At 47.5% G+C, this 25068-nt stretch overlaps 12 protein-coding genes across 12 annotated transcripts, besides 1 other annotated feature; 7 read left to right on the top strand and 5 right to left on the bottom strand.

Moving 5' to 3' along the window:
- Window positions 1–21: 21 nt before the first annotated feature.
- Window positions 22–2138, top strand: FPSE_03787 (uncharacterized protein; the record flags this gene model as incomplete). The annotated part of the gene is made up of 8 exons (XM_009256907.1): window positions 22–58; window positions 118–172; window positions 232–672; window positions 740–1078; window positions 1456–1513; window positions 1828–1863; window positions 1932–1959; window positions 2083–2138. 8 exons carry the CDS (start codon window positions 22–24, stop codon window positions 2136–2138), a joined length of 1050 nt encoding a protein of 349 aa, XP_009255182.1.
- Window positions 2139–2797: 659 nt separating this feature from the next.
- Window positions 2798–4222, top strand: FPSE_03788 (uncharacterized protein; the record flags this gene model as incomplete). The annotated part of the gene is made up of 1 exon (XM_009256908.1): window positions 2798–4222. The coding sequence occupies one exon, from the start codon at window positions 2798–2800 to the stop codon at window positions 4220–4222; it is 1425 nt and encodes a 474-aa protein (XP_009255183.1).
- Window positions 3960–3982: a microsatellite.
- Window positions 4223–4455: 233 nt separating the features above from the next.
- Window positions 4456–5831, bottom strand: FPSE_03789 (uncharacterized protein; the record flags this gene model as incomplete). Its single annotated transcript, XM_009256909.1, has 5 exons — window positions 4456–4911; window positions 4970–5083; window positions 5131–5159; window positions 5275–5632; window positions 5685–5831. The coding sequence occupies 5 exons, from the start codon at window positions 5829–5831 to the stop codon at window positions 4456–4458; spliced, it is 1104 nt and encodes a 367-aa protein (XP_009255184.1).
- A 1313-nt stretch (window positions 5832–7144) lies between these two features.
- On the top strand, window positions 7145–8371 carry FPSE_03790 (uncharacterized protein; the record flags this gene model as incomplete). Its single annotated transcript, XM_009256910.1, has 1 exon — window positions 7145–8371. One exon carries the CDS (start codon window positions 7145–7147, stop codon window positions 8369–8371), a length of 1227 nt encoding a protein of 408 aa, XP_009255185.1.
- A 724-nt stretch (window positions 8372–9095) lies between these two features.
- FPSE_03791 (uncharacterized protein) lies at window positions 9096–10103 on the bottom strand (the record flags this gene model as incomplete). The annotated part of the gene is made up of 1 exon (XM_009256911.1): window positions 9096–10103. The coding sequence occupies one exon, from the start codon at window positions 10101–10103 to the stop codon at window positions 9096–9098; it is 1008 nt and encodes a 335-aa protein (XP_009255186.1).
- Window positions 10104–11442: 1339 nt separating this feature from the next.
- Window positions 11443–12819, top strand: FPSE_03792 (uncharacterized protein; the record flags this gene model as incomplete). Its single annotated transcript, XM_009256912.1, has 1 exon — window positions 11443–12819. One exon carries the CDS (start codon window positions 11443–11445, stop codon window positions 12817–12819), a length of 1377 nt encoding a protein of 458 aa, XP_009255187.1.
- A 999-nt stretch (window positions 12820–13818) lies between these two features.
- Window positions 13819–15724, top strand: FPSE_03793 (uncharacterized protein; the record flags this gene model as incomplete). The annotated part of the gene is made up of 3 exons (XM_009256913.1): window positions 13819–14067; window positions 14115–15043; window positions 15094–15724. The coding sequence occupies 3 exons, from the start codon at window positions 13819–13821 to the stop codon at window positions 15722–15724; spliced, it is 1809 nt and encodes a 602-aa protein (XP_009255188.1).
- Window positions 15725–15974: 250 nt separating this feature from the next.
- Window positions 15975–17255, bottom strand: FPSE_03794 (uncharacterized protein; the record flags this gene model as incomplete). Its single annotated transcript, XM_009256914.1, has 2 exons — window positions 15975–16289; window positions 16347–17255. The coding sequence occupies 2 exons, from the start codon at window positions 17253–17255 to the stop codon at window positions 15975–15977; spliced, it is 1224 nt and encodes a 407-aa protein (XP_009255189.1).
- A 352-nt stretch (window positions 17256–17607) lies between these two features.
- Window positions 17608–19834, top strand: gip1 (the record flags this gene model as incomplete). Its single annotated transcript, XM_009256915.1, has 5 exons — window positions 17608–17861; window positions 17914–18084; window positions 18136–18306; window positions 18367–18492; window positions 18541–19834. 5 exons carry the CDS (start codon window positions 17608–17610, stop codon window positions 19832–19834), a joined length of 2016 nt encoding a protein of 671 aa, XP_009255190.1.
- A 377-nt stretch (window positions 19835–20211) lies between these two features.
- Window positions 20212–22004, bottom strand: aurF (the record flags this gene model as incomplete). Its single annotated transcript, XM_009256916.1, has 5 exons — window positions 20212–21150; window positions 21202–21328; window positions 21378–21672; window positions 21728–21787; window positions 21842–22004. 5 exons carry the CDS (start codon window positions 22002–22004, stop codon window positions 20212–20214), a joined length of 1584 nt encoding a protein of 527 aa, XP_009255191.1.
- Window positions 22005–22498: 494 nt separating this feature from the next.
- Window positions 22499–23926, top strand: aurJ (the record flags this gene model as incomplete). Its single annotated transcript, XM_009256917.1, has 3 exons — window positions 22499–22756; window positions 22811–23326; window positions 23381–23926. The coding sequence occupies 3 exons, from the start codon at window positions 22499–22501 to the stop codon at window positions 23924–23926; spliced, it is 1320 nt and encodes a 439-aa protein (XP_009255192.1).
- Window positions 23927–24244: 318 nt separating this feature from the next.
- FPSE_03798 (uncharacterized protein) lies at window positions 24245–24758 on the bottom strand (the record flags this gene model as incomplete). Its single annotated transcript, XM_009256918.1, has 2 exons — window positions 24245–24305; window positions 24361–24758. 2 exons carry the CDS (start codon window positions 24756–24758, stop codon window positions 24245–24247), a joined length of 459 nt encoding a protein of 152 aa, XP_009255193.1.
- Between the last annotated feature and the right edge of the window lie 310 nt (window positions 24759–25068).

The raw sequence follows: 25068 nt of genomic DNA, 5'->3' as shown, positions 1-25068 counted from the left end.
CACTTATATTAAAAAAACGCCATGAGTAAAAACATATTCCGGATTTTTAACCCTGGGGGTCAGTCGGTCTCAATCGACCTAATCCCTGTCCAGCCTTATTAACGGCCTTGCATACAGAACCAAAGGAAAACCCAGTTGAAAAGAGGCGGGCCCAACTGCGACGAGCCCAACAGTGAGAATTATGTGCTGACTGCACTTTGTTGACGATGCTGACGCGTGAAAAAAAAAAAGGACATATCGTAATCGCAAAGACAGATACACGAGATCTCTAGAAGAAGAACTCGCCAAGTCGCGCTCCAACGAAGCAGAATTGACACGCGAATGCCAGCAACTGCGTTCTGATCTCGAAAATGCGCTACAGCAAATGTCTAGGCAATGGATAGGTATGGCTGTCGACGGCAGCAACCCTCCCTCAGAAAGTACTGCTTTGTCAAGGACAACCGGGTCAACCAGCGGTGCCTCGCCATTTCACTTCAGTGACTTTGGCGGCACACAGTCAAGAGACGCAATTCCGTCGCCGCAGATGATATCGCCAGAATCATTCGGTGATTTCCAGGGAATAACTGAAAGCTTTCAGAGACCTCCCATCCTGTTTGGTCAGAGGGGAGTCGCGTATAATTGTCGTATAAGCGATGTGGATCAAGTGACAGCAGGCGTGGAGTTTGTGCTAAAGTAAGTAACTCTTGCATCCCATCTCATATTTATACTACAAGTATCCCTGCTAATATGACTGATGAAGGATTGAGGAACCTTGTCTGGATCACTTGCACGGCGACCTAGACAAACCTTGCGAACCTAGCAATCATGCCCTGACTGTTTCCGCTCAGCTGATAGCAGCGTGCGATTACCCGTCGCCTACCATCAGCTCACCTCCACCAATATCGGCCACCTTTAACAGTCTACCAACGCAAATGCTCGAGCGATTGTTGAGTCTAGCGCCAGATCTATCGAGTGAAGGTGAAGTGACGCCGATCCAGGCGTGGAACATTATTCGATGTCGGCCTGACTTTGGCGGTTTGGACACGAGGAGTCTGAGTGCTCTTGCGCGAAAGCTGAAGAAGGCTGTAAAGTGTCATGGGTATGTCAATTACCCAAAGCTCCACGTGCGTATGAAGCCACTAACAGCCCATAGGTTCGGTGCAGTTGTTAAAGAGTCTGTTTTTGAAGGTTTGGTGTATGAAACATTGATAGATGGAAGACTGTCTTGATTGTTTGGGTCGCTAAATGACGTGACATGAGAAGCCGTTTATTTTTTTAAAAGATGTTTAGTTATTCTTATCAGCATGCTGCTACGTGCTATTTTGGACCTCAAGTGTAATGTTTATTTTCAGTACATATTACGCAAACCTTTATTTTGAATTCTATGTATACTGCATCCATGTATTGGTCGCAGTAGATCACATGGCATGGCCTTGATCTCGCATGGATGAAATCACCAACTTGTCTTATGTATAGGGTAACACATGTTCATATTGGTGAAGGGACGTTAATGGCCAAGAAGAGGCAAGGAAATGTAAGAAGAGCATGAGGAGACATTTTTTAACACTTTAGCTACAATTATCATCACTTATGAATCATTCCTCCGTCTTGCGGCGTTTGTGCCATTGAATCGTGACTCTTCAATATGAGCAGAAGCGGCATCGGCCTTACGACCCGCATGTACCACGTCAACATGACAGGGGTTATGAGATGAGATGAAATTCCCTACCTTGGAGCTGTAGTTGTAGCGTCATCCATTTGGTCCGTTCGGCCTGTTCATTCTTACCGTGTCTATTCTTAGCAGGGGGGATTCTTTACTGGGACTCAGCTTAACTAATGTGATGTTAGGTCGTTGATCAGGGGGTAACATCAGACTATTCACGTGTATGCCAGAAGTATTTAACAGTTCTACATCTATTAATTGCTGATGTATAAAAATTACAGTTTCTTAGATCACATGCCTCACATATCACTACCTAGGTATCTATGGCATGCGTCTGTTTCTATTACCTGCATCTTCCGACGCGACCGAGCGAGAGAGACTAGACTCAAAAAGACTGACGCGTACCTGAAATTGACCCCGCGCTGACGCAATGTCTTCAGGTACCAAGATCTCAAAGACCCCACGTATCAAGACAGAAGACGACAAGTCAAGATGAGATAGAGGCTCTGTCCATTAGACATGTCATATCGTAGGGAAATGGATCGAGCTGTACGTGCCACGCGCAGAAAGATGAGGTGGCACGCAGATAAAGTGTCAGGCCTGAAACGTCCCAACGCCCAAATAGAGAAAAAAAGCCTAAAGGCGGTGAAGCCTTTGCCACATCATGTGTTGGCATTGGAAGGCGAGAGAAAACTGCAGACTGAAAAGAAAGGCTGGGTCAGTTGCGGTGATAGTTAGTATGGGAGACTACTTTCCTTATTGTGTCTTGTTCTTGATAGTCCCGTTTATTTTCCTCACCGCCTAATCCATGCTCCAGTCAGCTTGTCTCTGATAGTTATCATTGGCTCAAATCACTCAACATGATTAGCTAATGGTGATACCAGGTCACTGGCATAATTCCTAGCTTTGAATCTACCGAGATACCTTTAAACCCGCGATCTGCAACGAACCACTCAAGCTCGCCAAAGCAAAACAGATCTAACTACTACATACGCTAGGTTTGTCCCTTCCTGGTCCTTGACTCTTTCTCTATCCAACATCCTAGGATGGCCACTAACCTTTTTGTCTCAGAAACAAACAACAAGGTCTCTTGAGACCACATCGCCTCCTCACCCCCCATTGCCCCGCATCTCATCTCACCACCAGCACAGCATCATGGGAGCAAACGACGGCAAGAAGAGCTCTCGTCGCTCGAGAGTCACAGAGGCAGCTGCTCGCATTCTCAGCCCTTCAGGCGCTGGCAAGGGCGGCGGCGCGATGCACCAGCTCTATGAAATCCCATTTGACGCTGAGGTTTTTCTCGAGGCCAAGGCTGCTCGGGCCAGGGCTCTAGGCGACGAAAGCGAGAGCGACGAAATTGTCGCCGAGACCGTGGACTACGGCAACGTCCCCACCGTCCACGCTCATCTCAAAGGTCTCGACAAGGTTTGCCGAGGCGCTGAGTGGTCAAAGCCTCTCCAACGGTTTTTAACGAGGCTTCAACTCGGTTCCAACAAGGTCAACGTCGTTTATGACTCCAACCTTCGAAAGATGGGCATTGAGCCCCCAGAGGAAACCGAGTCTTGGGTCGACCAGAGCGAGCCATCAAAGTTCGCTGGACACGTCTACCGATTTGTTGGTCGTCAGTGCCGATCCGCATCAACAGACCGACATCTTTACATCCTCTACCACCCCGACGCAGAGTGGCATGCGGACTTTTACGAGCTTCTGCAGGATAAGCCTCTTCCTAGCAACTTCCTCGGATTTTCCGACAACCTCGATGCCCTTGTCGCTTACATCCGTTTCATCCGAAAGCGACTCGGCCGACGCGCCAGCTCGGCTATGTTCCATGTTCTCATCCCCAGCTCTCGCCCCATCGCCATCCGAAACGCGCTTGAGTTCCCCGATCTGGGCGATCTTGCCATCCATGGCGAGACTCACAACGGCAGTAACTACGTCTGGATGAACCTGCCCAGTTATGACGAGTACCCATCGACTCTTCATTTGAGGCACGTCGAAAACGCCATTCGCGAGGACAGCCCATGGAAGACGTCAGCTACAGTCAGCACATCCTTTGTTGGCTTGACAGCATCACTAGCCGGCGCAGCATATACCCTCCGAGTCAAGGGTGCGCCTTTCCCATCTCTCAAGACCTTTGGCGCAGCTGCAGTCGCAACAACCATCGCTAGAAGAGTCAAGGGCGCCGATTACTACCCTCTAGCAGTCCTCGGAGCTGGTAGTCTTTGCACTACCCTAGCAGCCTTTGCTATCAACAGAGTTCTCAGCAAAAGAGCACCACGCGTCATTGGCGGCACGGATACACCAAGGGAGCCCCGAGAGGAGAAGGAAAAGGAGAAGGAGGACTCAGCGGGCAGCGATCAAGAGGATGCCAAGGACGAAGAGGAGGTTATCCCCGAGCCCGAAATCCCTGCACCAGCAGAGGAACCTGCTCCCAAGATTAAAGACGACTCGGATGCTCAATCTTTCCTGAGCCAGACATCCAACACAAAGAAGTCATCAAGCAGCAAGAAGCACCGCCGAAGCGAGAGGAGTGAGCGCGAGAAGGGCGAACGCAGTGAGCGTAAGCGCAGTCACAAGTAGAAACGTGTTATCGTTGGCAAGACAGAACAAGTAAAGTACACACGGATGGGTCTGGAACTTCTTTATGTGTATTCACGATTTCCATTTCGACGTTTTTTATCATCTCGATACAGTCTTCTCGCAGTTGCTTTGCCTGCTTTTGTCCTGATTCATAAGTTGCAAAATAAAGTATTCAACGATAGTTTTTGATGTCTTGGTGAATGTTCGTTCAACTGTGTCTATTGGCGATCTAGCTACATTTGTCTCTGCCCTATCACTACCGCTGTCTTTTGTGCAAAGACTGTATATGTTCCCCCAGCTCCAGCTACCTCAATATCGACTCGCCTCTCAACTACAATGCCGCTCGAACGATCATACCGAGGCTCTGGTGTTGCAATAGGTCCCTGATCTCCTTGCACGATCTGTTCTTGGCTTCCTGTCACGGACCGAATGCTAGTGATTGAATGTGGGCCATGCATCTTGGAATTGGGCTTACGCCCTAACCAATATACTTCATGGCTTTCAAGTTGGTTCTGGACATGTTGCAAGTGGCCGTTCTTCCCCCAGGTGACTGAGTTTGCGGATACTGGGTTTGTAGAGACCCAAAAGCGACGTTTGAATAGTGGCCTGAGCATGGGTGCTTGACCGACAAATATGCCTATGCAGTCCTCGCGTAGAGACCATATAACAGATCCCCCATGTTGGTTCAACTGGAAACAAGATAGTCAGTATAATCATGACCAAGACCGGAGTAGTCAGTATACTAACTTTGAGTACCACAATAAATCGTAGGATTGCTGCAGACAGGCAAAGGAATCCCAGACTAAATAACAGGCAGAGGCAGAACCTCTTTAAAGGATTTGCTTGAATGCCGAGAACAACCTAAAGCATTGTAAGTAGGTGTGAGTTAGGTGACTGGGAAGACTGACTGGGATCGGGATCAACATGATACAGACATCTGTACTGAGGTTGAAAGATAGGATTAGAACAAAAAAGGTCAAGTTTTGCGGAACGCATTTTGCTTTCAATGTCGTTAGCCTAACACCAGATGCTAAGATGATATGATGACCTACGCCCAGGATCTGGCCAAACCTGCCATAGTTGGTTGAAAGGACGACAGGTCAGAGCCAGAGTCAGGATGATGACGGTAAAAGACACCAACACCTGAGCCATCAACGGCTTGACGAACCGTTCTGTACATAACCCTCGAACAACACGCTTGTAGAGGCAAAGCATGTTGAACTTGAGTGTCCAGAGGATGACGACATTGAGTATCAGACTAACAAAGAACATTTGAGAGCCATACGCCCATTTCTCATACTCCTTTCTATCCATGTTCTTTCGTTGCTCGAAGTCTAGGTCAGAGGTGTGTCGTCCGCTGGCGTCGTGAATGAAGATTCGTCCGAAGATGACTGCAGCAGTCCAAAAGAACTAACGGATGGCAGATGTTAGTTGAGAACTTTTTGAACGAATGCATGCGTACACCGACAAGAACGACGAGATAGTCGTCCCAATCATAGTTCTTATAGCCCACGAGCTTTGTGCGACAAAAGACCCGTGCAGCTATGATGAGTATGCCCATGGCATAAAGAATCCATATCTCGATGAGTTGTTGAGCTACTGAATTCATCTTCGTAGAATGATAAAGCAAGAGATGTTAAGAACGAGATTGAGAACATTGTTGAATATCGAGACAATTTCTATGTTCTGATATCGTATTTTGAGGCCACCCTCACTGCTAACCTGAGGGGTTTCAGTGTTGCAGATATACAACATGCCCGCATAGATTGAGGGTGAGTTCTCGGGATGTGTCGATCCGGCGCCCCGGGCATTTCTCTACACATACTGTACTTCCTTTTTTTCTACTCCGAAACGAGGCATCTGCATAGTGGATATGTATATCCGGAGACTGGTGGCAGACAATAAACATTCGTACATAGCAACAATGCGCCAAGACGAGTGTGTTTCCTCTCGGCTGTTTCCATAGCCGCCCTTCCGTAGTAGGTTTAATATATTCAAGAAGATTTAAGCGGAAAAGGTAGGTGACACAAATATGCAGAGTTTCATACCGGTCAGCATCTGAATCGGTGATTTAACCGATGTAACGTCGATAAAGTTGCGAAACAAGGAACGGATCTCGCATGAGGCTGTAGGGATAAGCAGAAGCACTATGACGATGTGTATCCCCACTCTGTGACAGATAACAGATATGACCATTCTGACTTGGTGTTCACAACGAAACTCCCATCAGCGTTGTTAGATAATATGGATGAACTACTCATCTTGGATGAATCCCAAGATCAACAATGTCTATAATGTTGGAGGTTGGAGAGGGATATAGACTACCGTATGATTTCGGGATATTGGTCGAGAAAAGTCAGCCAGCTACAGCGGGGTATGGGTAAGGTAACTTGGCAGTTGAGCAAATCAATGACGGCCTTTATGTCCTTTGTCTTCTATCTAGGCTAGATGATATCTAGAAGTGATAGATACAGATAACGTGCCTTAGCGACTGACTTTTCTCGGCCAATTTCCCGAAATGATACGGTAATCTACAGATATGGGGAGCCATGCTTCAATCGTGATTCGCCTTCTATCATTTCTCACTTTTCCCCTCTCCCTCTGCCTTTCCTTGTTGCTTTTTCTCCCACCGGGAGGAAATGTATTCCAATCGCGTCGCTGTCGCACAAGCTAAGCCAAGTTTGTTACCTCTTCTCACTGTTTGCTGCCTGGATTGTGACAACCTACCTCGGTTAGGACAGTACTCTACCGGTATCAACACTCCACAGAGATTTGCAGTGAAAGTAATCAGGGTTATGTAGTCACCTGCTGGGGGGCGGTGTTTCCTGCTGCGCCACCCCTTGTCTTACTTATCATCCATCGCAACAATAACCGTATTTTCAACCATCATGTTTGCAGAACCAGTTTCAATTACCATTTGTAATGTCTACTGAAGCACAATCACCCGAAGAGGTCAGCGGTCAATCCGCATTTTGGATCCTCGCTTCATTGGCCGCGGCAGCCGTTGTCCTCCCCTCTACCAGCAGTCGCATGTCAGGTCGGGATCTTTTCGGCGGCAACATCGACCTTGTGCGATGTATCCCAGGGGTTTCCCTGCTCGATGGGATTTGTGACACAATCTTGCTGTGCATGAGCACCTACAGAGTCCTCAGGGCACCCAAGCCAGTGCAACGTGCACGTCGAGCGTTGCCAAAAGTCAGCGTCGTTGCCGCCAAGCTGATGCTGTCAATCTTTACTGTGTTTCCCCAGATTATCAAAGCTATCAGCTTGGAAGGTGTTCCAGCAACACAGTTCTGCGCCTTTGTCTTCTTTTACGCAACCACTACCAGACTTCTGATTGACCTGTGTGGCTTGGAGCCTGAGGAACCATTCACTCCCCCAGACGAAGGAGATAATTCTCTGGATATCATTGTACTTCTCGCCTTACCCTTCCAGGCTCCCTTCCAACTTTGGATCTGGCATAGAATCGTTCTCTCAGTCAAGTTCCAGCTATCAGACACCTTTTACCAAATCTGTACCTGGTCCTCGCTTGTGTGCAGCCTGCTGCTGATAATACAGCTTATTATCTGGATGCTGTATGTAGCTTCACGTCGAAAATTCGATATCACGGCTTCACCCCATGTTATCCCTGTTCGAGCGTTCTGGCTTTTTATCACGGCTTTGGCTGCAACAAGAAAGCCAGGCAGACATGAAGACCGCCAGGCAAAGTCACAGGCTAAAATACCGCCACCTGGAGCTTTGGATAAATTGGTTCAAGCTGCGGGTTCGATGATCTGTGCGATTCTTTTAAGTATATTGGTGGCCAAGGCTTTAAATCTCATGGGTAGATTGTTTGCCCTGCCAATTGAGACCACTGAGGCGTCCGAAGCTTTGACGGAAGAAGGGGAACATCCAACCGATGATAGCCAACAAGGCGCGGATGCGGAAAAAGACGAAGAAAAGCCCCCAGTCGAACCAGAAGGGGGCCGGTTGGGAAGACTAGGTGGTATCGTTGATCGTTGGCTTGTGCGATTTCTCCTCATGGACACAACAGCCGACGTCAGTATCACGCTGACAGTCTTTAATCTGATAACCACAATTATTTACTATCTCGTATACTTTGATGGAACTGGAACGGTCAATCCAGGATGGACAAGCGTACTAGGCTAGCCCATGATCTTATTATATACCATTCAACAGCGCTGTGCAGTACTATCACGACCTTGCTATACTTGATTGCATAAAAATAAACCGTGATGCGAGGACGACAGCATATTATTCTGATAATGTGTGCAACCTAACTGCAGCAAACATTCATTACTTTAAATATGAACGACTGCAGCTACCAAAGACACCAAAGACATGTCGTGAATCACACTTAGTCCAAGATATAAGAGACGCGTTAATTTCTGGTCAACTCATTCCGCTTCCCCATTTTACAATATTCTAAACAACCTAGTGAAATTACTATCAGTATTGCAATTTACTAAACCATAACAACATGTGCCATCTTATTCATATAAACAATGTCTGTAGCCGGTGTGGACGTTGGCTATCTGGGGAATGGGACATCAGGCGGTGTAGAGTCGCCAGATCTCAGTCACGAGATATAAACTCTCGTTGCGCAGATGACAGGTGCACTGAAACTGAAGTGGTGAAAGTACTCGATTGGACGTATTGTTGGTCATGTGTTGATGCTTACAATGAGTGGCTAAGACGACGACGACAGCAGCAGTAGGGACATGACAAAATGTATTACAAGATATGACCCATTCATGTAAATATTACAATTGAGTAACATATATTAAATGATATCCATTCTCAGATGGGCTGCATCCCTTATACACTAACGAGAATGTAACAGAGTACCTTCCACATACTGTTTTCTGTGCCTTCAAGCCTTTGCAGCGACGACCTTAGCCCCTTCTGTCTTTGTTCCTCCCACGGGCTTGAACAGTCCACCGCCGGTTGACACGTAATAAGTATCTTTATCCTTCTTTGTACGACCAAATGCCACAGCAGTGGAGCCAGCAACTGTCATCTCATCAACACCACCAAGCACAATTCGTGACTTTCCAGACTTGGTATCTATAAAGACAACAGAGTTGTCCGAGTTGCTTGCAGCATAGATGTTTCCTTGTGCGTCAAACGCGAAGTCGTCGACAAATGCTACAGTCTTGGAGAAGTCGGTAACGAGCTGTGGCCTGGAGCCCTTGACTGGATAACCAGCTGCTGTGATAGCGGTTCGGTAGATCTTGACAGCGTTGGAGTTGGAAAAGTAGAGGTAGTTGTTGCGAATCTTGATGCCGTTGATGCCAAATGCATTAGCAGCGATTGGGGCCATTTCTGGAAACATAAAAGCGGCGTCATCAAAGACACCTGTGTTTGTATCAAGGCGGCCGACGAAACCTTTTACCGAATCAGAGACAAGGACCGCGGGGACGCCTGGAATAGCTTCCACGCCATTGAGGAAAGTGCTTTTCTCTGTCATGTCGCTAATCTTCCTGACCTTCACCGAGGCTTGATTCCTCTTGTTGTGGAACTCTAGGGCAAAGGCTTTGAATGTACCTGGGATCAACTGACTGAGTCCCGTTGCGTTGCTGCCGACGAAAACAAACGTTTCGGGCTTGCCTGGGGCCGGAGATAGCTCGGCGATCCCCAAGATGCCTTGAATTGACGGGACCGTGACCAGTTCTTTCAATCCCTTAGAGCAGGATGGGTCGGTGACAGTGTAGACACTTGCTGCGGGCCAGAGTTCTGTGGCCAGTAAATCGCCATTGGAGCGGACAGCAATGTTCTCGAGCCAAGTACCCAGAGGCAGTTGTCCAAGTGTCTTGGCTGGTTTAGAGTGCGCCAGACCGAAGACCGGAAGGAGGCAAAGAGTAACAAGTGACTTTAACATCTTGGTAATCAGGTCCTGTTATTATTTGGAGGGAGGATGGATAGATGCTGATCCGGGTGAGACACTTGAGAGATGGCGGCACTTTATATACTGTCACCTCAGGCGGTACAAGGTATAACGCAAGCACAAATGAAAATACCGCAGTTTTCGTATAACCAGATCCATCGTCTATCGGTTAAATAACCGATGCATGAGTTGATTAAGCAATCACAGAAAGGGAAGGCTTAGTGATTGAGTTGGATGATTATTCAGGGACTTAGTCAGCCTGTTTTCTGTTTAGTCAGTCTTGCAGTGGGCTGAAGATGCATGTTTTAAGCAAAGCTGCAGTGTCGGGAACCATCTAGGAAGATATTACACATGATGACAGAGATGATTAGAGTAGAGATTGACTTCTGATTAATTTCCGTGCCATTGGCAGCATGTGTTATTCCGCCAGCACCCCTGCTTTACGCACCGTACCCAATCATAGGTTTCAGACTACGAACTTATCATCTTGAATCATGCTGCAGACTAACTGTATATAACCCATAGCTGCCCCTGTTAGCAAGTTAATCAATCTTTGTGTTGCACATGCATTTTTACAGACTCGCAGTTCAATTAAGATGTGGATTCCTATTACTTTGCAGCCGAGGATATTATCTGGAACACAACAAGCCTGTCAGAGCTGATTGGTGCCATCGAAGGCATAGAAAATAACATATGCCATGTTATGCGCTATTATGTGAATTTTCTTCAATAAGATAAAGAAACTCGGAACTCTGCTATGGTTTATGTGAACTCTGACATGGGAGTTAGCGTTACCGAGAAACAGATACGGTTGACAGGGAGCAAGCCAAAAGCCACAGCGGGTATAAAAGCAGTTAGTCGACCCCGCTAGGAGGATATACAGGGCGTAATAGGTATAGCTCCTTTCAAAATACAGTGGGCGATACTGGATTCGGTAAATGACATCGCAGCCTGCCTACTGTCTCGAACATCTGCCATTGTCTAGATGGAACCTGTTATGGGCAAGTTAAAATTGTGAGAATGTAGAGTATCTACTTCGGGGGCAGTGGTACAGAACAAAGACTGAATTATGGAAGGGCTGATGGATACAACGACAACCATAAGACATACTTGGCCTAATTCGGAAGCTGTTTAATGTCTGACATCGCAAAGTGACGAAATCCCTAGTGTAGGCGCGCCCTTCATCTGACTGCTGGCTTGTCAGATGACGTTGTGAATGGCTTCCAAGACCAAAATAATTTTCGTATTTAATTCTATTAAAAAGTCCTCTGTAAGAATCAAGAATTGGGTTACTTGCCAGCAATACCTACGTTACTAGGAAAATACGAAGACCATGACGTCTACAGGCACAATCACAAATAACAAGCCATTGGCTAGTTCTGGCGTACTGTCTCACCAAAATGAGTCCATCGAAATGTCAACCATCCGTCCAACCGAGACAACCCATTCGAAAGACAATCCTCTGGTGGAAGATGAGGTCCCTGACCATGCAACAAGCGCCATTCCAGATGGTGGCTACGGCTGGACAATAGTAGCCTCGTGTTTCATTCTGCTCTTCTGGATCAATGGCTACACTACGGCTTGGGGCGTGCTACAAGCGGCTATCGTTCAATCACCGCGGCTACACACAAACATTCGCACCATCACTTTCGTTGGCAGCTTGTACATGGCATGCATGGTTGCCTTTGGCCTAGCTTCGGTCAGACTATCGAGGCAATTCGGTATTCGATACACTAGCCTGACAGCGACTATTCTTTTCGGCGCCGGCTTGATCATCACCAGCTTTACTCTGGAGCATCTCGCAGGGTTATTCTGTGTAGCTGGACTACTTGTTGGCTTATCAACATCTCTACTGTACACAGCTACGAATACACTGCCCGTGCAATGGTTCAGCAGCAAACTCGGCACAGCCAACGGAATAGTCAAAGCAGGAGGTGGTGTTGGAGCCACGGTTCTCCCATTGGCGACACAAGTCATGATTAACAAAGTCGGACTACAATGGACATTTAGAATTCTTGGATTCTCTATCCTGGCAACAGGAATACCATCAGCTTTGTTCCTAAAAGACTTTATTCGCAACAGTTCGACGTCGCGCTTTGACTGGTCGCAATTAAAGAGCATACCGTTTCTCACACTAGCCATGGCGGGGGCTGTTGGAGTGTTCGCGTTATTTGTTCCTCCATTTTTCCTCCCTGTCTTCGCTAGGTCCATCGGCCTGTCTGCCTCAACGGGCGCAGGACTAGTAGCAGGGTTTGGTGCATCGACAGCCGTTGGAAGATTCGCTGGTGGCTGGATTTGTGATAGAATTGGCGCGTTCAATGCACTGGCGCTGGCTGCTTCCATCAACAGCGTGTCTATGCTAGCAATCTGGCCAGTCAGCTCATCTTTGCCGCCGCTTTTTGTCTTTGCTATCATCAACGGTTGTGCAAATGGGAGCTTTTTCGTGGCGTTGCCGACAGCCGTGGCGACCCTTGCTCCCGGATCTGCCGCGGCGTCGATCAGTTTAATGACCTCGTTTTGGACCCCAGGATACTTGATGGGTGCACCTATTGCCGGTATTTTGATCGACTCTCAACACGCGTCGGAGGCATCGTCTATCGAGCCGTACCGAGCAGCTATTTTCTACGCGGCTGGTGTTGGATCTCTTGCTACGTTACTCGTTATTATTTCTCGAATGACAATTAGTAGGAAGCTGATCAAGAGGCTGTAAACCATCGGAAGACAAAGTGCTGATGAGCAGTAGGAGTAGCACGGGACTTTGACACCCTTCAAAAGCGTGTCCGGCGTTGTTTCAAAACCCGAGCTTAGTTTTGTCGGACCACCTCATGGACTGCTCTGGGTGTCTTTTGTTAATTTAGCTTTCCTGATTCTGGACAATAACAATGCCAGTTCAATCTAGTTAGATATGCAATTTACTTTCCAATGCCCCCTCAATATAAAATGTAGCGTGGCTACCCTACACAATCACATACCTGCGCCATGCATAGATCCCTTTGCGCCAATGGAATAGCGTGCAGAGTGTGCCATGTGCTTACCATGTGTGTATCGAATACTAACGCAGCATATCCGATATCCGCAGCCACTTTGAACTAAACGAGAAGTACAGAATTAATTCGGTCAACGTTGCCATTGACTTTCCTCACTCCAGTTGATGGCGGAGCGAAATAGCCCAACTCGGCAGTTGTCAATTGTCACTTCGCAATTCTAAGATAGCGTCTAGATAAACTTACAGCCCCCTAATTTTACCAATCAATGGGCATGACGTGGACCCCTTCTAACCTGAACAAGCTACACAAGCTGTCTATCACCCTCAACCGTGGAACATCCCCAGCTTACCATCTGGAGGTTGAATCCTTCTGATCCTTCGCTCCAAAGCACATCGGCAAGGCTGTTGGCTTTGTGCCTTATCCGAGCCCCGTGGCCTGGTTAAATGCTGACCGACGACGACGATCGTGGACGTCATTTTCTAGGGGGCAGTTCTTTTTTTGGCAAAGCCACTGTCTGCTTTGGCGCGATCATGCGTTAGTGCTCACCTCGACATTGCCGGACGGGCGGGCTGAAAGCTTGTTGGGTGACACGGTCTCGACCCTGGGAGATTAATCCCTGCACAGCATACAACATGGACGAGACAAAACAAGATATTTATATTAAACATGTCTCGCTGTAACAATGCTAAATTTCCTTCGCCATCGGTACTGCTCTCTGCAAAATGTTGTTTCGTTTTCTGGCCTTGTTGCCATTCTTGGCTGGAACATTCGCTGAATACAAGGTGCACGATGATACCTTCAAGCCTGACTACGTTCTAGAAGCAACTTTAGACGATATCAAGATCAACTGTGTCTCAAGATCGTCAATCGTATTCAATGGCACCTCTCCTGGACCGACGATATACCTCCAAGAGGAACAGACGACTTGGATTCGAGTTTACAATAAGATTCCAGACAACAACGTCACAGTCGTAAGCTTACACTCACTTCCTCTTCCCTTCGAAGCTGACAACATAAGCACTGGCATGGTCTGAGTCAGCGAGCCGCACCTTTCTCTGATGGTACTCCCCTCGTCAGTCAATGGCCCATCCCAGCCGGCCAATTCTTCGATTATGAGATTCGACCAGAGATTGGAGACGCAGGATCTTACTTCTATCATTCGCACGTCGGCTTTCAGATCGTGACTGCCTTTGGAGCTTTAATAGTCCGAGATGCTGGAAAGCCAGAGTACAAGTATGATGGAGACATCCCTCTTCTGGTAGGCGATAACTATGCTGCCGAGGATGAAGTGATAGAAGAGGGCCTATTAGCAGATCCCTTCAAGTGGTCTGGAGAGCCTCAAGCTATAACTATCCAAGGGAACAGCGGCAACAAGAGTTTCTATGAAGCACCAGACTCTAGCTGTATGCCTCATGTCGTTAACGTTGACCCCGGCAAAACCTATCGGCTTCGGTTCATCAGCGCTACAGCGTTGTCTATGATCAAGCTTGGAATAGAAGATCACGAAAACCTTACAGTCATTGAGGCTGACGGGTCATACACAAAGCCTGCTAAGATCGATCATGTCCAAGTGTCACCTGGTCAGCGCTACAGTTACCTCATGAAAACCAAAACTTCGAAAGAGGTGTGTGGAGGTGACAAGTCGCAGTATTGGATCCGGTACGAAAGTCGCGATCGACCGAAAGTGATCAGCGGATACGCCTTACTCAAGTATCGGTGTGACAAAAAACAGCAGCTTCCAAAATCACTACCCGAGACATCACCCATCGAACTGTCCAACAGTACTGCTGACTATCTCGAGTATGCCCTGGAAGGCTTATCGGAGAAGAACAACCAAGCATTTCCGAGGTTGTCAGAAGTGACGAGAACAGTTGTTATTCAGATTAACCAGATCCTCACTACTGGAGCTTATGTTAATGGAACGTTGAATGGCACAGTAGCTTGGGCGTAAGTTACAAATTCATACCATTATGTGACACTTTGCTAACAACAATCAGCCAAAATGGCCTACCTTGGAAAGAAAATGTTCAGGCTGAGCGTCGTCAAGTCCCATATCTCATTCAGATTTACGAGAATGGCACTACTCCCAACTATACTCTTGCTCTGGAGCACCATGGTTTCGATCCAGAAACTAAGGCATTCCCTGCCAAGGTCGGTGAAGTCTTGGACATAGTCTGGGAGAACAACAACGGTCCTACAGGTGGCTGGGACTACCATCCCATGCACGTCCACGGATACCACGTATACGATCTCGGCTCTGGCAATGGTACCTACAACGCAACCGAAAACGAAGCTCATTTCGAAAACTTCACCCCTGTTCTACGGGACACGACGAACCTCTATCGATATGCTGTCAAGGGTGTTCCGCATCACACCGCTGGTTGGAGAGCTTGGCGAATTCGCATCACCGAGGAGAACATTGGTGCCTGGATGATGCATTGTCATATTGCTCAACATCAGGTCATGGGTATGGCCACCGTTTGGGTGTTTGGTGATGCTGAGCAGATTCGGGGCAAGTTCCCTGCTCCGCCATATACGCAAGGGTATCTCACCTATGGTGGAAGTGCTTATGGAACTGAGGATGATCAACCTTGGGTGAACGAGTACTACAGTGAAAAGGGTAATTAAGACGAGATGTACTAGTTACATAAAATAGTATCATGGGACACGCTAGTCGTGTTTCTTTCGAATTAAAGCCTTGAAGATTAATGGATTTGTGTGCCTTGAACCTGATTATGGAACTGACTTCAAGTCGCACTGAGTATGGGTATTTGCACTCTACTGATATCCGTCGCTCGAACCACCCAGGCCGGATCGACATTTGTCAAAGTTAGAAAATTTCCGTTACATGGTGGACATTGATAACCCCGGTAGCCACTCAGGGCTCATCAATGTAGGGTCCAAGTAAAGTTACCAAGTCCTCAATGCTTTGCTTATTATGTCCCAACGATGATTTAAGTCGACCCAGCCAAGAAGTCTTCCTTTGCTCCGACTTGGCCGGTGGCAGCAGAATAGTGTCGACGAAATGCATAACTCCATCCATCAGGATAACATCGGGCATCGAAACTGGGACAGAATCGTGACTATTGCCTTCAACTACCTGATCTTTCAAGATATTTAGATGCCACTTCTTATGCATCTTGCGGCTTTCAACCTGTAGAGTTAGGTTATTGTGTAAGGTCGGCAGGTCAAACTACAAGATATCTGGTCAGTTTCAGTTCAATTTTGTAGTTCGTTTATCATCGCTCACCTGATGAGAGTCTTTATTCGGAATTAGACTCAAGTCCATCAATTTAGCTCCGCCGTGAGGCCAGTAACTATCACTGAACAGAGTTTTGTTGGCCACAACATGATACTTTAGTAGTGCACGAAGATATGGTCTACCTCCATGACTGAATAGGAACTTGGTCGCGGTTTTACCAAGACGATCAAAGGCAGCATTGGTTGGAGCAAAGATAGTTTGCGACACATGAGCATTGGTGTCGTAGATGCTCTCTGATAGTTTTGTCGCCTCTAAACCCCGTCGCAGCTTTGATAGTTCAGGTCGGGTACGAAGGGCATGGGCAGTCGAGTTGGGGAGTTCCAAGACGGTGTCAATATGATGGATAAAACCATTGACGGCGATTGATTGCGTTGCATTGACTGGGAGCACTCGAGCCGCGCGGTTGAGTGTAAGTCCGTTTTTATCCTTCTGTACACTGATACGTTGCTTGTAGGTGAAAAATATGTCTCCATTGACAAAAGACGAAACTGTGCCCATTGACGAGAGACGCTCAGCTGGTACTGGCCCTGGTCCCATATGGCATCCGGCGATGAACAAGCCGAAGAATGGGGGCGGATCAGGTGGGAAATAGAAAGAGTCGAACGCCTCATTTACAGGGGCGTAAACAGTGAAGCGAGCCTGTGGTGCTGAGAGACCCCGGACGATGTCAGGCAATTTGCCTATAACGTCGACAAATTTGGAAACGCGGTCATCGTTACTCAAGACCTCCCACACGGTGAGATTTGTCTCGTGATTGGGTTCATGGAAGACTGGGGTTGGTGCATTTTGTGAGGTGCTGTACCATTTGAGGACAAGGTATTGGACAAGCAGGGGGATTGATATGATGAACGAAAGCGCTCTGAGGGCTCTCCAAAGAGAAGGTTTCTGCTTGGACATTGTCGCCGATTATCTTCACATTGAGTGTATAATTGGACTTGGCTGACATTGATGACAGCATATAAAACATGTCAATTGCTATCAACTGTCTGCCGGATCAGTCAACCCGAGCCTTCGGGCCGGAGCACGGGGTGGGGCATCGGGGCCCGAGACACGCCCCGAGACAAGTGTCGTTGACTCGGGATTGTAACCGCACCATTCAAAGATGACTGCAGAACTATGCAACTTGCAAGTAAACGAATATTCGGAAGGATCAGCGAATTCATTAAGAAAAAGGAGCCCTCCAAGTAATATTCGCAGTTGCGGAAGGTTGCTCAATTTTCGTACTGCAATAAGCTGACAGCGCCAAAGGATGCTTACTTCTCCACGTCTAATATTGCTTTTACTAGCATGGGTGTTTTCAACACTCGTGGCCAGTGCCCTCGTAAAGAAGGACTGGACCATTACGTGGGAGCCAGGAGCACCCAATGGCCAGGAGAGAAATATGATCAAGATCAATAATCAATTTCCTGGGCCAACGATTCTATGCGACGAAGATGATGACATTGAAGTCACAGTTCACAATAAAATGCCATTCAACACTACTGTTCATTGGCATGGACTTGAGTAAGTTGGAAGAGTCATGTCAATATGGAGTATAGATGAGTTAACTGTTTAGGATGATGGGCACACCTTGGTCAGATGGGACCCCAGGCATGTCTCAAAAGCCAATAGAAATGGGCCAAAGCTTCATCTATCGTTTCAAAGCCTCACCAGCCGGAACACACTGGTACCATTCTCATTCACGGGCTACTGTTCTCGATGGACTCTATGGACCAATCTTCATCAGGTACGTTCAACGAGTTAATAACATTACAGTTTATGCTAAGAATTACACCAGACGAAAGCCAGATGCACCAGCACCATGGCATCTGATTAGCAAAGAACAAGCTGATATCGACGCAATGAGTCGTACAGTTATCGACCCCAAACTGGTTATGGTGTCTGATTGGACCCGTTTCATGTCTTGGGAGTACATGGCTGCCGAGGAGAGCTCTGGAATGGCGATCTTGTGAGTTCATGCAATATGCAAAATAAAGAGTGCAAGAATGGCTAATCATAAAATATGTAGCTGCTCAGACAGTATTCTCGTCAACGGAAAAGGAAGTTTGTATTGTCCTGACGTTGATATGTTGATCAACCACACCAGCACCTACATGAAGTACGGCTTGTATCCTCGACAAGTCAACGATAAAGGGTATGCGACATCAGATATATCTAGTGGATAGGCTGCTAACAGTTCAAGGTGCTTCCCGTTTATGAGATCAACACAAGGCCCATATTTGACCACTGGAAAACCAGAGACCATCCCGCTACACCTGCAACACGGTTGCACCCCTGCTGAGGGTACCAACGAGACGATAGAAGTTGACCCAGCTGATCAATGGGCCAGTCTCAATTTCATCGGAGGCGCAACATTCAAGACCATCGTCTTTTCTGTTGACGAACATGATATGTGGGTTTATGAAGTTGATGGCCACTATATTGTTCCCCAACGCGTCAACACGGTGCACATGTATGCAGGCGAGCGCTATGCTGTCATGATCAAGCTTGATAAAACACCCAAGGACTACACCATCCGCGTCGCAGACAGTGGTCTCACCCAAGTCATCTCAGCATTCGCTACACTTCGATACAAAGGCGGTATTCAAGGGAGCGAGAGTGTGGGTGTTATTGACTATGGTGGTCAGAACAGCACCAAAGACGGGTCCGTCATTACACTCGATCGTGATCATCTTCCACCTTATCCTCCCAATCCACCAGCACGCAAGGCAGATGCAATGCATGTCCTCTCAACGCATAGATGGAAAAGCGCTTGGCAGTATACCATGTCTGGACATGGCATGTATGAAGAGGACCGCAGTGCTTATGGACCTCTCCTGTATGATCCTCACTCAGCAGACGCCATGGATGAGGGCCTTGTGATTCGCACAAAGAACGGGAGCTGGGTTGATCTGGTACTACAGGTTGGCTCTTTACCAGGTCAGCCACAAGAGTTCCCGCACATGATGCACAAGCACACAGGAAAGACGTGGCAGATTGGCTCCGGGCTGGGAATTTGGAATTACTCCTCTGTCGAAGAAGCCATAGCTGCTGAGCCAGATAACTTTGATCTAGAGACACCCAAGTGGAGGGATACTTTCGTTACCTCTTTCGATGGTTCAGCATGGATCGTGCTGCGGTATCAGGTCACAAATCCTGGACCCTGGTTATTCCACTGCCACATCGAAACACACTTGGCTGGCGGCATGGCTATTGCTATACTTGATGGTATCGATGTTTGGCCGCAGATTCCTGCTGAGTATGGACCTGATCAGCGGGGCTTCATGCCAGGAACACTTCCGGAGTTGGAGAGTGGAGGGAAACAGGGTACAGTGGAAAAGCAATGTCCATTGCTGGCAGTCTCTCCCAGTGGCGGTCCGAAGAAGGACGCAGGTGAAACTTCAGCTAGTGATTCACGATGGGAGACTTTGATCCGCGGTTTGATTCAGGTTTTGCAGGGGTGGCTTTCCGATGAAGCAAGTAGCCATTCTTCATAGTCTACTAGTAATATTACAATTATATTGAACAGTTTGTCTTATTTGTTCTAGTGCTTCCGTTTGTTTCAAGATTCATTTTTTGGTCTGTAATCGACTCTGTTAAGGAATAATTTTTTATAAAGAGTTACACATTGTACAACTTGATGGCTTGAAACTAGATACAATCAACAAAATTACAATTCACTCTTTCAATCTATATCAGTACACAAATCAATCTCACAACAGTCAATCAGTAGCCACGAAGGATCTGTTTGCCCAGTGTTTCTATCATTAATCTCTACCTACAAACATATCTATACTGCCTTGACTACATGATTTCCTGTTCCCATGATCAGTGACCCTCAGCGTTCAATCCAAATACAAACGTAACAAACATCTCAATCCATAGGTCCAAACCTCGCTTCCCGATCAGCATTCATAGCAATGATGGCATCTCTCGCTCCTGGCCAAGCCTTTCGCTTACCCGGGAACACACGATAGGCATGAGGACTCAGCAGGCCATCCATCATAATGTTGCAAAACTTGCGGTCGCGCATCCAAAAGTTCCATCCCTTCATAGTGTACCCAAGATGTTCTGGCAAGCCAGAGCCAATCACTCGGTCGACCCATTCCATCCACTCTGATGCTTTGACGATGGAAGGTGTAACAGGGCCCTTCTTAGCGAGATCAATGACCCAAGCGTGTTGGTCATCGACTTGTTTGTTCATTTCTGCTTGGGATGGGAAACCTGATGGATCCTTCCATAGCTGGGCGACTGCCATGCTGGCAAGGTCAAACATGAAGAACGCGGGGTTCATGAAAGACAAATGACCGATGAAAGCGAGAGTCTCGGGATGATCGAGACTGAAGATGTTTTGGTACAATCTTGGCAACGGACGACCTGTGAAGCCGCGAGATTTCTGCCAATCTGTGGTAGTGGCTCGACACGGATCTGCGTCCATGCCTACGACAGAGTAGTCCACAGTGAAACCTGTACAGAACAGAATAGCATCGACTTCATACTGCTTGCCGTCACTTGTCTCGACGGTGTTTTCGTCGATGACACGAGCCAGTCCGTGCGTGCTGATGATAGAACCCTTCTCCAAAGATGGGATCAACTCGTCGTTGACAAGAGGACGCTGGTTTGTGATTGATGGGGCAGGATCAAAGCGCCACTCTGGCTTGAGGTCAAAGGTGTTGTGGACAAGCTTTCCGATGACGCTGTTCATTGTTTTCTCCCAGAGACCTGGCGTGTAGCGGTTCATCAAATTGAGGATCACATACTTGCGGTAGGTTCGTACGTGGTCTACAGGCTTGCCTTTGACCCATCTGGGGACCTGGAATTGTATTAGTCTCTCATTCCTTTATATACAGATATTGGTACTCACAATGATAGCACCGTGTCGATGTGCGAGGTAGACCTGATCAGCAATGGGAGCCAACTCAGTTGCCATATCAGCAGCAGTGTTGCCGAAGCCCAGAATCATGACTCTCTTCCCAGCAAGCACCTCGGGGCTGTTGCATTATTAGACAAACTCACAGTCCCTGCGATGAATCGACTCACTTCTTGAACGACATGGAGTGCTCCACATGACCTTTAAACTTATCAATGCCCTCAATCTTAGGCCTGGAAGGAATCTGATCTGCTCCCATTGCAAAGACGACCTTGTCGAACCACTCCATATGCGGCTCTGGAGCATCAGGTGTGGACAGGGACAAGCGCCATTGCTGCTTTTTTTCGTCATATCTTGCGCCATGGAAGCTGGTGCGAAGGCGACAATGTTTCAACAGTCCAAAGTGTTTGGCATAGTCCTTGAGGTACCTATCAATACCCTCGGCAGGGATGAAGTCGGGACTGTCTGAGTAAAGTCAGCACATGTGGTTATCAGTAGTTGCCCATTAACGGTGTTATACCTTCAGGGAAGGGAAAGTCTGTGAAACATCCTCGCTGCTTGGAACCGTTGGACAGCGTGCCTGTTGTCACATGATTAGAATAGAATTTTAAATATGCAAGAATGGTGAATTTACTTCTCATCACAGTCAGTTTGTTTCCCTCCTCAAAATGCCAGAGACCTCCAACATAGTCATTCCGATCAAGCCCGACGGCATCAAAGCCTTCTTCTCGCAGGTTCTTGAGAGTTACAAGGCCCAGGGCACCCAGGCCTACAATAGCGACTGTAGGGTTAGGCATTGTCAGTAAAAACAAAACGACAGGCTAATTGTTTAGTGAGATTGGTAATCTTGAGAAACTCAAATACGAGAAAGCTGGTTGATCTGCAGTCATCAATGAATTATTAATATGTCTTTTTCTGTCCATTATTTGACATGGCGTGATTTCCGTAGGTACCTACACAGACTAATTCCTATAGCTTCAATCGTTTTACACCTGATAATTGCTGACCGTCGCTCCTCGGGTCGGGGTGGGTCAGTATTCGGGCTCGGGGATTATGGTGACAGAGCCTAGTCCGAACCCCGTAGACTACTCGGTGCGAGTACATGGAACATAGAGAGGTACCTGTGTAGAGTCTAGACTGGTAGTGACTATTTGGGCGCTGCATAAAGTCTTGTTAGAGAACACGACATCCACTGTAAGATCCCTGTAACCGGCATTTTTGTTACTCTCCAAGTCCCTATCTCAGCGCCTGTACAAGACACAGCTCGACAATCACAGCCAGCCTAGCCACAATGGGTTCAATTTCTTCTCCATCTCTCATCATTGACCTTGCGAATGCTGTGTCCTCAGCAGCTAAGAACTTGGACACGCAATTGCAATCTCAAGGTCTTCCACAGCCATCTTTTGAAGCTGATGGTCCAACATACGTTGTTCCCAAGGATGCGCCTAAAGCAGCCCACGAAGCCCGTGTGGCAACCGCTGAGGCAGCCCTGAAACTGTTCAACCTTGTATCTGGCCCCAGCGAGCTTCTGCCAAACATGACAGCCAGTGTATGTAGCGACACATCCACATCCATTGACTTTTAGCTAAAACAGCCGTGACAGTATCACACCATCTTTGCCCTTCAATGGTTGCATCATTTCGATGTTTTCTCTCACATTCCTCTTGATGGTACCCTGTCATATGAAAAGCTAGCCACCAAAGCCAATGTACCTGAGTCTTTACTCAAAAGTGTTGCGCGTATGGCAATGACAAGCAACATCTTGGCGGAACCAACCACGGGTCAAGTCGCGCACTCTGCCAGTTCTGCCATGTTTGTCAAATTTCCCAACATGCGCGACTGGGCCTCGTACATGTTCACTGCCTCAATTCCGACCGCTGCTGCCATGGTCCAAGCTACAGAAAAATGGCCAGGAAGCGTAAAGAAGACCGAGACAGCTTACAACATCGCATTCAATCATGATTTGCCCTTCTTTGATCATTTATCCCAGAGCCCTGTCATGACAAAGCAGTTTTCTGGATACATGAGAAGTGTCACTGACGGCCAAGGCATGGATCTGTCTCATCTTGTCAACGGTTTTGACTGGGCCAGCCTGCCGGACAAGTCCCTCATTGTTGACGTAAGTGATATCAACAGCCTCATCTCCTCATAATAATTTACTAACTCTTTGCAGATTGGAGGCTCTGCGGGCCATGCAAGCTATGCTCTAGCCGCTGCTTATCCACACCTCCGCTTCGAGGTACAAGACCTTGACACCGTGGTCAACGGAGAAAAAGCAGCCAAGGAGCATGAAGAAGCAGTAAGCAAGCACGTGCTTGGTACTGATAACAGGGTGACCTTCAAAGCACACAACTTCTTTGAGGCACAGCCAACCAAAGACGCAACCGTTTACATGCTGCGAATGATAATCCACGACTGGCCGGACGCCGAAGCAAAGACCATCCTGGGTAATCTCGTCCCAGCGCTCGAGTCAGCTAAAGCAACCCTCCTCATCATGGATACGGTTCTGCCGTCACCCGGAAGTATCCCGTCGGTACGTGAGCGTGTCATCAGAACGCGAGACTTGACTATGCGCCAAGTGTTCAACGCCAAGGAGCGCGGTGTCGATGACTGGGAGGCGATCTTGCGCGAAACGGATTCGAGGCTGACCTTGAAGAATTTGAGGCAGCCGGAAGGGAGCAACATGTGCTTATTGACCATCAGCTTACAGGATGACTAGCATTATCTATTTGGGGGAGGCCATCTTTATCTTTAGTCAAATTACCAACACCATGGCGTATATGAATTCTTATCTATTCTCTATATTTGTGAGCTTGCTGATATCGCGACTGACGTACTAACAGGCGGTGTTACACAACTATCTTATGCTTCGACTCGCAACCAATTTGGGTAGTGCCTGCTGAGCCACGTTACGGCCAGTCCAATCACGTTCGACTATCGACACCGATATCACTTGAGGTTTGAAATTCATAAATCATCATCAATTCGTTTGCTATCAACCACAGCGAAGTCTATGGATTGAGTCTACAAGCATGCTTCAGTCCTTGGGAACGACCTTGCCATTGTTGACAAATTCCTCATAATACCCAACAGTCATACTACTTTTGTTAATCAAATAATTCCTCGAAATTGATGCAGTTGAGGATAACCTACGTTGATCGCTTGGTGTCAGCAAAGTTGACGTGATCGGGCGCAACCTTTTCGAGGAAACGCGGATCTGCCTTCATGCGAAGAAAGTCCTTGATGTCCTTGAAAATAAACTGTACGATGCAATCATAGTCTGACTGGTTGGAGAACTGCGGATCGTAAAGCTGATAAAGCATCGGGCGTGTCTCTTTCGTGTTGTGTGTCATGGTGTAGCGAACAATGCCATACTCCTCCATCAAAGGGCTGACGAGCTTGGCATGAACCTTTGTCATGTGATGCCTGTACTCTTTCTCGCTAAGAGATGGTTTTTTGTAGGCCGTGATGGTTAGGCAAACAAGGGTATCAGGTTGAACGGTGACAGTTGCCTCCTGCGAGGTTTCTTGGGTATCACTATGAGGCGACATGATGCAGGTTCGAGTTTGTTATCGAAGTGTTGGGTAGGATTTGGTTGACAGAGTTGCATAAACTGGAGTTCTGGATACGCAAGGGGTCATAAGAGTATGGATACGCCGCTGTCAGATCCAGTGCATCAATGGCCCGAATGAGGAGAGATTGCTGCTCGGCACTGACAGTCTGCAGCGTGCTTATTTCGGAGTTATCTCTACAGCTGCACCGAATCACGAACAAGCCCGACTATCCATGTCCGACGAGCCCGGACCGACGCGATCCGAATGCCGTCTAACTCTTACCAAGACAATCGTGGGGTATCTCTGA

The sequence above is a fragment of the Fusarium pseudograminearum genome, chromosome 1, assembly GCF_000303195.2.
Source record: "Fusarium pseudograminearum CS3096 chromosome 1, whole genome shotgun sequence".
Lineage (NCBI taxonomy): Eukaryota > Fungi > Ascomycota > Sordariomycetes > Hypocreales > Nectriaceae > Fusarium > Fusarium pseudograminearum.
This window is presented reverse-complemented; position numbering and strand designations above follow the sequence as displayed.